This window comes from Terrapene carolina, unplaced genomic scaffold (genome assembly GCF_002925995.2).
Source record: "Terrapene carolina triunguis isolate 2854851 unplaced genomic scaffold, T_m_triunguis-2.0 Scaffold67, whole genome shotgun sequence".
Classification (NCBI taxonomy): domain Eukaryota; kingdom Metazoa; phylum Chordata; order Testudines; family Emydidae; genus Terrapene; species Terrapene triunguis.
Window position 1 is genome coordinate 5,252,870 of NW_020664418.1, and position 13,532 is coordinate 5,266,401.

Genomic DNA, 13,532 nt, shown 5'->3' on the forward strand with positions numbered 1-13,532 from the left:
GCTATACAAGCAAACAACAAACAAGAACTCTATACAACAGTCGAAAGTGCTCTCTTAGTCAAAACCTGAGATCCCGGAGGAGCAGGGGTTTCGACTCCAGTAAAAGGCAGTAAAAGGGAACTGGCGCTGCGTTTACTCATCCAGCATAATATAGCCTCAGCTGGGAGCACAAGATGACATGTGGGTCAATGGACACTGCTAGGAAAACCTTCAAGCTCCGGTGCATGGCGTGCATGTACACCCACATTTGGAATACATATAGGGACCACCACTCGAAGAAGACTCTAAACTCGTAAGTACTTTGGCAATGGTCTCTTGACCTAAGTCTCTGCCCATGAGTTACTATTCATGGGAGGCAGAACTATTCCTAGTCCTTAGGTTCAGTCTGGATGGGGTTGGGACAGGACTTTCCCTGTGGAGGGTCCTTGGTGATAGAACTCACCTAGAGGGCATCTGTTGGAGTCCTTCACCAGCTGCTTACAGGGTGAGATGAGTGCCATTTATTTGAGCAGGCTTATCCTTACCCATGGCTTGGGTTCGCTCTGCTATTCTCTTATATCTGCTACCCCTTTCACTGCTGTTGATGGCATCAACTGACTCAGGGTAGTGGCCACCTGAGTCTTTGCCCATGTGCCTGGTCCTTTGGGCTGCTTGCTTCTTCCTTTCCATTGGCATCCCATGGAGATACCCACTGGGGGCCCCCCATCAATACAGCCAGACAGCAGCTCTTTACAAGGCAAAAGGGGCAGCTAGATTAATAATTGTCCCAATTCACTCTACACCTGGTAGATGGGATTTCCAAAGGAGTCTGAGGGAGTCAGGTGTCTGAATCCTTTGAAAAGCATAACGTGCTCCTGGATGTTCTTAGCCAGGAGTGCGGTGAGAGCGGGCTCTGAGCAACGGTTCTCAATGGCTTCCACGGCGAGTCAAAGCTCCTGACCTACTGAAGCTATGATGAAGGATAGATAAAAGGAGGATTCACGACGCAGACACCGGCCTGGGAAGTGTGTGCAAAGCATTGAACAGACACTACCCTAATTAATCCTCCCAGCACCCCCTGAGGCAGGAAGGGTGAGTATCATCATCCCCATTTGACAGGTGGGGAAACACGAATGAAAGGTGAAGTGAGTTACTCAAGGCTCCACAGTGAATCAGTGGCAGAGCCAGGATTGGAAGCCAGTCCCCTGTGACTCCAAACTCCATGCTTGTTCCTCCAGACCATGCTGCCTGTGGGAGAAAATGCCAGAAGGCGTTAGGGTTTACCAAAGGGACAGGGGTGCAGGAGGCAGCATTGGAAGAAGGAATGGCATGAGCATAAGTCCCTTGGTTGGATTGGATCCAGTTCCCATTTAGGCTCAGTTCACCACTGGAAGAAGGAAAGAGAAATTGCAAAGAAAACAGGTAAGGAAGATGGCAGTGGGTTGCTTTTAATTTTGAATTAGTTTTATTGAGTGTAACAAGAGTGACTTACATTCCCATTATGGCATTATTATCCCATACAAAAGCACCTCCATGTTACATTCCCCAAAACCATGGCACCCATCCCAATCTTATATCCAACCCCTTCCACTGAAAACAGGTCCCTCCCCACCCCATCAATTCAACTGCTTCTTTATTTCTAAGGACATCGGCCACTGGGATTTGCCGTGTGGTTAAATACATCATGAATCCTGTGGATTTTTAATATTGTTTTCAAAGCAGGGGGCGGGCGGTACCTTTTCAAAGTGTTACATGAAATTTTATCTACACAACTACTGTTAAAGTTTCAACCATACTGAATAGCTTATCCCCTGTCCCATGCATCAAAGATGGTCCCCATTTTTGTAGCCCTAGATAATTGCTAATGCTGATCCAACAGTAACAAACAAACTACAGAAAACCTCATTCGCTAATGTTTCCATGTATCAAAGCTCCAAGGGCTGATCCAAAGCCCAAGGAAGGCAATGCAAAGACTCCCACTGATGTCAATTGCTTTGCAGCACACCCTAACTTTGCCCTTGATCTGGGCCAATTCAGTTTGGAACAGACAATCTCTGCCATATTGCTTTATCTTTGGCCTATGCTAAAAATTCTCTTCCCTGTGAGGTTTATAAATTCCACAAGCGTCAGCCCCTAGAGTCTTTAATTAAAATATCGTTAAATATAACTTCCTTAATTCAGTCATCCTTAACTGATCTTGTAAGTTTCTTTATATGAAGCTATTTTGTCTGAAGATCTTAAAAGCTCTGCCTATTTCTTGAGCAGAATGGGTAAGTTCCTTCAATCAGAGATACTCATCTTTTGACTCTGACAGTGCGGCGTGTCATGGACAATGGTGGCATCGTTGACAAAGTCATCCTTAAAACGAGTAAAAAAACAGGAAAGTTCTAATGTGCGACACACAAAACTGCTGACTTCCAACATTCGAAACTTCAAACCATCTGAACTGACAGCCTGCAAACATAGCCTGTGGTTTTAAATCTTAGTGAGATCTAAAAACAAGACAAGTTTGAAGTTCCTGGGCCCAATTCTCCTCTCACCTACTCTGGTGTAACTCAAGAGTGAGTGCACTGAAACCAATGTAAAAGTGACAGAAGTGAGAGAAGAATTAGACCCTCTACATTTTAGTCACATTGAGTCATCTGAGAGCACTTTCTGATGGAGACTAACAGGAATTATTGTTTGCCTACTCCCCCACTCTCCAATAACTCACAAACAGCTCAAATGAAGTGGCTCAAACAATTCCCCTTTGGGCTGAGACAAAAACATAAAATTGAAGCCTGCATTTGTCTGTGTAAATTATGAGCCTGTGAAAGAGCAAGCTGGAAATCAGTCTTAACTAGATCACGTGCTACCAGCACCAATTATAAAAAATGATTTTCATGCATTTCATTCTGTAGTGTACCATAGCGCCACTATCCAAGTTAAGCTTGAAGAAACTAGTTCGGGATCATACTGCCAAATTCTGTAAAGGATACTTCCTCCTATTTAATTTTTATACTAGTGTCATCAATCAATAAAGAATAATACCAGAACATCTCAATGAGAATGATGTAGGAAGGTGCTTGAGTTCCAGAAAAAATACCAGTTGGGCAGAATTTGTGGGCTGGAGACAACTGGAAACATTAAGTATAGAAATGTGCAAAAGGATTTTTATTAGGAGATTTAGCAGTTCCCTTAGACTCCTTTGGAAATCCCAGGAAAGATGCAAAGTTTGGACCTGAATCCAGATCTTTACTTTTTTGGGGCCGTCTCTAATTAAGCGCTGATCACTTATGTTTCTTACAAGCCAGGAAAAGAAAACACTCACAAAGGAGGAAATGATCTCCTTGAGAGAGGGGGACATTCGCACAGATTGACTTGAGAGGGTCATTTCAGCAGCGCCATCTGCAAAGCTGTATTTAATGTGATGTGAGACCATTTCAAAGTACTTGCTGGCACATCCCCTGCAAGAGAAAATGCCTGAGACAGTTACAGCGGCATTCATGAAATATGTGGGTCCAGGTTCCCCACTGCCCTGCACCCTGGATAGTCAATTACACCTAGGCAGCGTGAGCGGAGCAGATCCGAATGCTATTGGTTCACGCCCACTTTGCCAGGTGTGAGTGACATCACAAGAGATGGTAGCAAATCCGGCCCCTGGTGGAGTCACTTAGCTCACCACGTTGGAGTTGCAGCAATTGGGCTAAGGGATATGAGTCCAGAGGGGGTTTGCCAACAGCTGGAGATCACCAAAGCATGGGTGAGGGCTGCCTGTGCTGGTTGTACTGGGAAGGGAGAGGGGACTTGCATTGCTTGTTCCATGCTCAGAGCCGTAGTCAATGAACAGGGCATGTTTGAGATGGGATGACACCTTGAACCAAATATTACTTGTGTGGCTCTCTGGGCTTCAGGGGGGTTACAGCAGGGATGAATTTGTCTCCTTTTGCTTTCTTTCAGTAGCATTAAGCGATGCATTTCTCCCTCAGCCTACGGCATTGTGCTTGGGTAAGTCGCACCCGTGCTTGCCTGTGACTTGATGTACAGTCAGCAGCCACCTACTTCTACTCAGGTCAGTCTCTGATACCAGTCTCCTGAGAGAGGCATTGCAGAATAACCATACCCAGTTCTCAGCTAGCATGGTCATCTGTAGAGTGCTTTACAAAGAAGGGCAGTAGTGTTATTCCTGTTTTACGGATGGGGAAACTGAGGCACAGAGAGCTGAAGTGACTTGCCCAAGAACACACAACAGACCAGTGGCAGAACCGGGAATAGAATCTAGGTCTCCTGAGTCTTAGTCCTGTGCCCTATCCGCTAGGAAACACTGTCTAGGAGCAGTAAGTGGATATGCCAAACACATAATGCCACTGGTGAAGGGGAGGCATGTGCTTATCTGGGAAAGAGAGAAGGGGTGTCTAGACCACAGGGAACATCAGCTGGGGGGAAATCCACAATTGGCTTCATTTTGGAAGGGATGTTAAGCAATCAGAAAGCAGCTAAGGACCTATCCTTGCTATTACAGAAGCAAGAGCTCAACCCATGGTGGTGCATTGAGAAATGGCATAGAGTCACTGAAGGAGAAGAGAGCGAGACAGCAGATGATGAGAACTCTTGCTGAACAAACATCAGGGTGGTGGAAGAATGTTCTGAAACATCCCAGCAGATTCCTTCTGCTGGAATCTGACCGAGTTATGGGGAGAGGAGCCAACAGATAATGTGGTTACTCATTCAGAAAGAGTCCCGGAGGAGAAGGTTAAATTTATACCTGCCTGATGACTCTCATCCAACTAAGGAGAGGTTTTCTTGCCGACACCTAGGAATCTTGAAAGGTATGTGACTGGCAGATTAATGTGGATCCTTAGGACATGCCAAACCTTTAGTGCATGGTCTCAGAATCCTCACTGAACCAAGTGGGGAGAATTGTAATGCTAAGGCAGGTGGCTGAACGTCCCAAACATAGCATGCTTGTGTTTCCATTCACTGCCGTTGATCTTACAAGAGGCAGCGTGAGCGGCAGCGACTCACAGCATTTTGGCACAATTGTTATTGCATCCCAGTTACTGTGGACCCTGGGCTCTTATTGTACTCACCACCGTGTCTTCGTCGGTATCTTCGGAACTGCTTATCACGATGCTGGAGTCTTCTGCAAACAGAAGACAGGGAGTCAAGTGCCAGTTTGAACAGGTGCAGCATGAAAGCCACCGAGGGCTTGTGCAGAAAGGGGCACAGGACAAAGGAAAAATTGGCAAAGCAACGTGGGTCCCTCCCCAGCCACACAGTGCTTGCCAAAGCCATATAAGGGCCACATAGTGGGCTGGTTGATGAGTGTTGCATTAGAGTCCTCTCCACTGGCTGGGGTATAGCAGCAAGAGCTTTTCCAGAGAGGCAGTTTCCTCTGTTGCTGCATGTGCCAATTTTCCTTTTCACCCCAGCTGAGATACATTTCACCTCTGTGCTGCCCTCCTGCCCTGATCTGCCACTCCTGAGACCTTCTGCTGCCGTTCCTTTCTTCCTTCCCTGGGTGTTGAGGCTGTGTAGTTGTGTCTCTCTGCATCACTGTCTAGCCACACTGAACTTAGCCTTTCCCATCTCCTCCTCAGTCAACCTTTTCAACTCCCTCATTATTTTCAGTCATTCATTTCAGAACAGTTCCCTGTTTGTCTGTACGTGGAACCAGGAAAGCCCAGATTACTAGATGTTGCTATAGATCATGGATTCTCTACCTGTGGTCCAGATCCCTGGCAAGGGGCTCATTAACAATTTGGGGATGTGGTGGGTGGGACTTCTCTTTATGGCTATACGGGAGAGGTCCCAAAATTATTGGAAGTGGGGGTGGTCTCTGAACTTTTGTGCTGTAATATGGGATCATGTCATGAAAGAGGTTGAGAAGCCAGCTGCTCCGCAATGACTGTAAAAGCTCCATCAATGGCCATTTGGTTTTACACGTTGAAGCTCCAACTCATTTGATTTTCATTGTGCTGCCGTGACAATTAGGGAACCCAACCCTTTACCCTGGGATAAGGAGTCTTGGCTAAGCACATGTCACTACAGCCTATTCAGACGCCTGCAGGCCAGCCAGGTGATGTTACCTGATGGCTGGGTACATGTGGAGGTACTAAAGTGTGATGGGGTGTGCAAGTCTCAGCCAATGCCAACACTGAAACCTCCTCTTGCTGCTAGCCTGTGTTTCCCCATCTGGCTCCACGGATGCCACTCCTCTCCCAGGGCCTGTTACCTGCTTGCTCACCCCTACCCTGGAAGTGTGGCCCCATCACTGCCTTCTCCAGCCCTCCGCCAGCTCCCCCACATTCCAGGATCCAGTGGGAAGTTGCCTCCCTCCATGGATATGGTCCATCCTCTCTGATGGACGTTGCATTTTTTCTCCTTCCCTCACCATTCCCTCTGCTTGTGGGCCATTGATTGGCTCTCTGCCCATGGCTGGTGCAAGAGCATTCTCCTCCGCAGCTCCTTCTAGCTGGAAAAAGCCTTTTTGTATCTTTCTGCCTTGCCAGCCTGTTCACCCAGAGGGGGTTGGTTCACCTCTCAAAAGAGGTCTCTATGGCCTATGGCCCTGATCTAGCAAAGATCTTAAATTTAAACACCAGGACTCAAATGAAGAGCTTTCTTGGATCAGGAGCTGTATCTCTCAGCTCTTCTTCTCAGGACTATGGAAAACAACATGGGAGGCTGCATTTTTAAAAGTATCCACCAGATGTCCCCCCTGCAGTCCCTGTCTGTCTGCCGGCTAGGACACAGATCTGGCTTGGAGGGCTGGGGAAGGGCCCAGTACTATCTGGGCAAGGCCTGTGGCTGCATTTTAGACTGGTAGAGCTTGATCCCTGGCTGGACTGTGCCTGCGCCTGCCTTGCCGAGCACTGTGGCCTCACAAGTCTGCTAAGTGGCCCCGAGAAGGTTCCCCCCCCCCGTGTGATACTTGCTGATATGGACCTCTCTCTCATACCCCCTCCATGCTGCCTGCCATAGTGGTGTGGGTGGAGAGGTGGGGCACCCAAAGAAGTATGGTCAAAATACCCTGGCTTCACTAACCCTGGCCTAGCAGTTGAAGCCCAGATCTTCAGGGGGCCTAACTCCCATTGATTTCAATGGAAGTTAGGTGCCTAAGTCACTTTGGGGATCTGGGTCCTGGTGCCTTGTGGCTGTTACAGGCAGGCGTAGCTCAGGGTGCTCTAACACACAGGGCTGGATGGGAGACATGGCTGCAGGAGCACCAGGGGAAGGACATGGGAAGTGGGAGATGTATTTCAACTTTGCTCACCATCCTGATGTGAACTCTGGGCAATTGGGACTCGACCCTGCAAGGTCCTGGAGGTGCTCAGTTACACAGCGCTTTTTCCCTTTCTCTCTCAAAGTGCCTTACAAAGGAGGCCAGTATCCATATCCCAATTTTACAGCTGGGGAAACCGAGGCACAGAGAGGGGTGACGACTTGGCCAAGGTCACTCAGAGCTCAGGGACAGAGCTGGAAACTGATCCCAGATCTCCTGGGTTTAGGGTGACCAATAGTCCCTTATTACAAGGAACGTGTTTTTTCATCTCTGTACAACAAGGTCAGGAGTTGCTGAGTGCTGCAAAAAGCAGCAAGAAATACCACTGGAGAATGGAGGTGAGTGCTGCTTAGTATCAGAGATTCTAGTTTTCCGTGATAAAAACCTCCCACAAAATTCTCTGATAAAAAACCATAAAAATCTGTGTTTTTCCGCAATTAAAAGGAAACACTGAACTGTAGTTTCCCTAGCCACAGTATAGACAGGTATCCATTGAACACAATGTTTGATTGATCTATTTACAATTTTTAAGCTAGCAGTCTGAGCCCTGCTGCCCAGGGCTGACAACCGGAGCTCTGCCCGTTCTCCTGATTATGCGAATTTTTGATTATCCAATCTGTCCCCAGTCCCAATTAGATCAGAGAATCGGGCTCCACTGCACATGTTCTTATTTTTTCACAAAATGTAAAACTAGAGATTCTCTGTAAAAACACAAATGTCATGTTTTTCCCTGGCAAACAGATTTCTAGGATCCCTGCTTCTTCTTCTTATTCTTAATTGATAATAATAAATAATAGCAGTAGGAGAGGTGAGATGGGAGTGCTAAGAAAACAGTTCCAAATATTTGTTTTGAACTACAATGCTGGCAACCCTAGCTGGGTCCCAGTCCTGTGCTCTATCCACTAGGCTGTACTGCCTTTGCCCTGCTCCTTACATGAGCACGGAAGATGCAAATTACAAAGCCAGAAATCTGGAGGGTGAGGCTGTGACCTCTGCTACATAATCATTACATTCCTTTCAGGACCCTTCTCGTGGCTACGTCTAGCTGCTTTGGCCCAAGCTCCCCTTTCCAGATGCCCCATTGTGATCTCCCCACAAGGCTCCCACTTCACCCTTCCTACCTTGATCTCTGGGCTCAGAGTGGGCGATTCCCAGCTCCTGTGAGAGCACAGCGCCCCTCGCTGCAGGAGCCCCTCCGCAGTTTCTGCTGGGTGTTGAGGTGCTGGGCCCAGGCTGCAGGTCCCAGTCTAGCAAGCCCTGGTCGCACTTGCTGGGGGTTCTCTCCAGCACCTTGGGCTGAGATTCAAGCTTCAGCACCTTGGGAGGTGTCTGGATGGCCTTTTCAGCTTGGCCTGGTTTCCTCTTCCCCGGGGGAGCCTGGGGAGGGAGAAGAGCCCCTAAGCAGCGTGGGGATGGGTACCCGCTCAGGGAGCGTTGTGGAGCAGGCTGACAATGTGCTGGGCCCGAGGTTTGCTCGGTCTTCTGAACACCCAGCCCGGCTGTGGGGGACTCTTTAAAATCCAATTACTGCTCAAAAGGTCCAGGGTAAAATATAAAGGGCTGGACTGTTATTGGGAAGTGAGGTCTCTGCTCTGTCACCCGGCTCCCTGGGTTTGGGCTCCGGATGTCACATGCTGCCTGCAGGGGGTGGGCGGAGTGGGCAGGGAGTGGGCGGAGTTATGACCCTCCTTCCCCCCACTCCACATGCTCCAGTCGGCACTGGCTGGGTGCCCAGGGCAGTGGGGGAGGAAAACTGCACCTTTCTCACGGCTGTGGTAAAAGAGAGGGGGCTATGGGAAGGACCGTGACGCCCTGGGGGTACTGCTCGGGCAGTAACCTGCACCCGCGACCACTAGCTCAGGGTGAGTGCAAAGGGCAGTCTAGCCCTACATGGTCAGAGTACTGAGTGTGAGCTCTTTGGGGCAGTGGCCATGTCTCTGTGCTGCGTTTGTACAGTGCCTGTGTAGTACAATGGGCTCCTGGACTGTGCCTGGGACCTAGAAGCTGCCGCGCTACAACCAGTGACACTCCCTTCTCTTCCCTGTGCACTTTACGGAGCGCTGTAGTGAATCTGGGGCCTGAGTGCCAGCCTCGCTGAACCCACAGGACAGACTCTGAGCAGGAGGCAGTTGCGCGAGCTTCCTCCACCCCACTTGCACCCCACCCTGCCCTGCAGAGACCACCAGAAGTGCTGGGTTTGTCCAATTTTTGGAGGGGCCCTGGGGGATGCCTCCAGCAGGTGGCGTAAGGGGCAGAGACCCCGATACTCCCCAGGGAGGAGAAAAATACCTCCATCATACCAGGGACAGGCTCCCTTATGCTTGGCTCTGCACATAGACTTAGGGAGACACAATCCCTGCCCTGAAGAGATTACAGGCCAAGAAGGCAGAGACTTACAGGGAGGCAATCAAATAGATACAACGTGCTGGTGTGAATCAGCATAGCTCTGACAACTTCTCACTACAGCCCAACCATCTGCCGTACCTTTTGGGCCAATTGTTCTGCCGGCCGCTGGGCTCCTCCCCCCCCCCCCGAGCTCAGGTCCCAATCGGAGAGGGAGGGTCATCGGCAAGCCAGAGCTCAATTTTCCATAATCAGCAGGAAACTTACTATGCCCAGGTGCGTCTCCTGGATGTTGCTGGTAAGCATGGGAACCGGGTGCTGCTCTCGAGTCCTGAGCTGAGTGAACTCCCCTGGCTGGAGAAAGCACAAAGGAGCAATTAAAAGGAGCCCTTGGCATTCGGGCTGATAAGGGCCAGTGCATATCTGAGGTCAGTTTCTCGGAGTTCTAATCTGGACATTACCGGGGCCAGATCCAAAGACCCTGAGGAGCTGCTTCCTCAGCTTGGGCTGATTAGTGGCCTGCTACAGCTGGGGAGAGAGAAAGGGAGAAGGTGCTGCGAGAGAGGCTGAGGAACCACTCAGTGCAGGAGCCTGGTGGGATGCAGCCCAGGTAGTTGGACCTCCAGAGGAAGAGGATCATGGGACATGAGTCTGGGAAACAGCTGACTTGAGTGGCAAGGTAGGGAGTGGTCCAGGGAAGCAGTTAGGGAATAAGAACATAAGTGTGTCCAGACAGGGTGAGACCAATGGTCCATCTCACCTAGTGGCCTATCTTCTGACAGTGGCTGGTGCTAGATGCTTTAGAGGGAATGAACAGAACAGGACAATTATCAAGTGATCCACCCGTCATTCACTCCCAGCGTCTGGAAGTCAGAGGCCGGGGATATCCTGAGCATGGGATTGCATCCCTGATCATCTTGGCTAACAGCCATTGATGAACCTATCCCCTAAGAACTCATCTAATTCTTTTTTGAATCCTATTATACTTGTGGCCTTCACAACATCCCCTGGAAACATGTTGTACAGGTTGATTGAGCATTGTGTGAAGAAGTACTTCCTTATGTTTGTTTTAAACCTGCTGCCTGTTAATCTCATTGGGTGACCCCAGGTTCTTGTGTTATGTGAAAGAGTAAATAACATTTCCTTATTCACTTTCTCCACACCATTCATGATTTTATAGCCCTCGATCATATCCCTCCTTAGTCATCTCTTTTCTAAGGCGACCACTCCGAGTCTTTTTAATCTCTCCTCATACAGAAGCTGTTCCATAGCTCTTAATCTCCTTTTGAGATGGGTGACCAAGTAAGATGGATTTATGTAGTTGAATTATGATATTTTCTGTCTTATCATCTATCCCTTTCCTAATGGTTCCTAACATTCTGTTAGCTTTTTTGACTGCTGCTGCACGTTGAGCAAATGTTTTCAGAAAACTATCCACAATGACCCCAAGATCTCTTTCTTGAGTGGTAACTGCTAATGTAGTTCCCCTCATTTTGTATGTACAGTTGGGACAATGTTTTCCAATGTGCAGTACTTTGCATTTATCAACATTGAATTTCATCTGCCATTTTGTTGTCCAGTCACCCAGCTTTGTGAGATCCCTTTGTAACTCTTCACAGTCAGCTTTGGATTTAACTGTCTTGAGTAATTTTGTATTGTGTGCAAACTTTGCCACTTCACTGCTTACCCCTTTTCCCAGATCATTTATAAATATGAAATCATTAGTCCTAGTACAGATCCTTGGGGGACCCCCACTATGTAACTCTCTCCTGAAACTGACCACTTAGTCCTACCCTTTGTTGTCTGTCATTTAACCAGTTGCTGATCCATGAGAGGACTTTCCCTCTTATCCCATGACTGTTTACTTTGCTTAAGAGCTTTAGGTTTGGGACTTTGGCCAAGGCTTTCTGAAAGTCCAAGTACACTATATCAGCTAGATTACCTTTGTCCATATGCTTGTTGATACACTCAAGGAATTCTAATGATTTCCCTTTACAAAAGCCAGGTTGACTCTTCCCAACATATTGTGTTCATGTATAATTCTCTTCTTTACTATAATTTCAGCCAGTTTGCTTGGTACTGAAGTTAGGCTTACAAGCCTGTGGGTATGTCTACACTGGCAAGTTTCTGCACAACAAGGTATACCACTTTTATTAAAGTATTGGAATTAAACTGCTGTCCAGACTGTGCTCTTTGTGACGGTGGAGCACATCCACATTAGCAGCTCTTGCAACGGCAAAGAGAGCAGTGCACTGTGGTAGCTATCCCACTGTGTAGCTAGCTGCAGGGTGCTTTGGGAAGGGTTCGCAATGCTTCATGGGGCAGGCACAGCATCACATGATGCAGGTTTCCCAATCCCAATGTTCCATGGGCATCCTACTACATTGCCAGCTGCTTTTCAACAGAAGTGGGGGGTGGAGTGGGAGAGTGTGTGACAGGGATTGTGTGTGTGTATGGAGGGGAGGAGAGACAGTGTGTATTGAGGGACAGAGAGTGTGTCAGCTTGCTGTCTTGTAAGTTCAGGCAGCGGCAGGAAGGAACAAGTTCTGAGGCAGAGGGAGGGGGAACCCCCGCCATCAGCCCCTGCCTTCCTCCCAAGCTCTCTGCACAGCAATCTGTCTCTGTCTCTCGCTCTTTCTCACACACAGACACATACACCTGCCTCTGTGTTCAACAGCACGAGCGTTCCACATCAATGGTTTGCTTTGTGTCCCAGAGCAGATCAGCACAGCATGCAATGGCTGTCAGAAACAGAGCTTTGAAAGGGGAGGGGTACATGTCTCCAGGGCAGCCAAGTTCAAAACAATGAGCAGAGCGGTCATTTGAGGGATTATGGGACCCTTCCAGAGGCCAATTGATTGCTTTCTGCACTGTAATGTGTTTACACTGCCAATACAGCGCTGGAGCCTCTGTGCTTTAAGGCTTAGGACTCTCAGGTTATGTCTACACTACCCACGTTGCTGTGGCAGCGCTGTGACATGCGCTGTGTAGACATGCTTTATTGCCGGGGGGAGAGCTCTCCTGGCGATAAAAAAATCCCCACCCCGAACGTGGCTCCCGGCGATAAAGCACTGTCTATACTGGCGCTTTTCAGCACTAAAACTTTTGTTGCTCAGGGTTTTTTTTTTCACACCCCTGAACGACTAAAGTTTTAGCACTGAAAGTGGCAGTGTAGACACAGCCTCATCGAGGTGGGTTTTTTGCAACACTGCAACTGAGGAGTTTCTGTGCACTAAGTGGCTTGGCAGTGTATACACCTCAGGAGTTACACCGCAGAAAGCTGCTTTATTGTGCAGTAACTTGCCAGTGTAGACAGGGTCTGTAATTGCTAGGATCACCTCTGGCGCCTTTAAAAAAAATCTGTGTTACATTAGCAATCCTCCTGTGATCTGGTACAGAGGCTGATTTAAGCATTAGGTTACATACCACAGTTAGAAATTCTACAATTTCATATCTGAGTTTCTTCAGAACTCTTGAGTGAATACCATCTGATCCTGGTGACTTATTACTGTTAAATTTAAAAATTTGTTCCAAAGCCTCCTCTACTGATACCGAAATCTGGGACAGTTCCTCAGATTGGTAATCTAAAAAGAATGGCTCAGGTGTGGGAGGCCACATCCTTTGCAGTTAAGTCCGGTGCAAAGAATTCATTTAGCTTCTCCACACGGGGCTTGACTTCCTGGAGTGCTCCTGTAGCACCTTGATCATCCAGTGGCCTACTGATTGTCTGGCAGCCTTCCTGCTTCTGATGTACTTACGATTTTTTTTTGCTATTAGTTTTTCTGTCTTTTGCTAGTTACTCTTCAATTTTTTTTTTGGCCTGTCCAATTAAACTTTTACCACATTTTTTACTGTGTTGTTTAGCCGTGGTGGCACTTTTTTGGTCCTCTTACTGTTTTGTTGTTGTTGTTGATTTGGGGTCTACATTTAGTTTGAACCTCTCTTA

General features: G+C 48.1%; 1 protein-coding gene across 2 annotated transcripts in view; it reads right to left on the minus strand.

Annotated features, from left to right (window-relative positions):
- LOC112117220 (protein PML-like) overlaps positions 1-13,532 on the minus strand; it is a 37,262-nt gene that overhangs the window by 12,051 nt on the left and 11,679 nt on the right. For both annotated transcript variants that reach the window (XM_024215139.2, XM_024215138.2), the window contains exons 5-7: positions 9,854-9,940; positions 8,365-8,620; positions 5,049-5,101 (exon numbers count right to left, since the gene is read on the minus strand). In XM_024215139.2, coding sequence (XP_024070907.1) covers positions 5,049-5,101; positions 8,365-8,620; positions 9,854-9,940 — 396 coding nt within the window. The remainder of the gene's footprint in view (positions 1-5,048; positions 5,102-8,364; positions 8,621-9,853; positions 9,941-13,532) is intronic.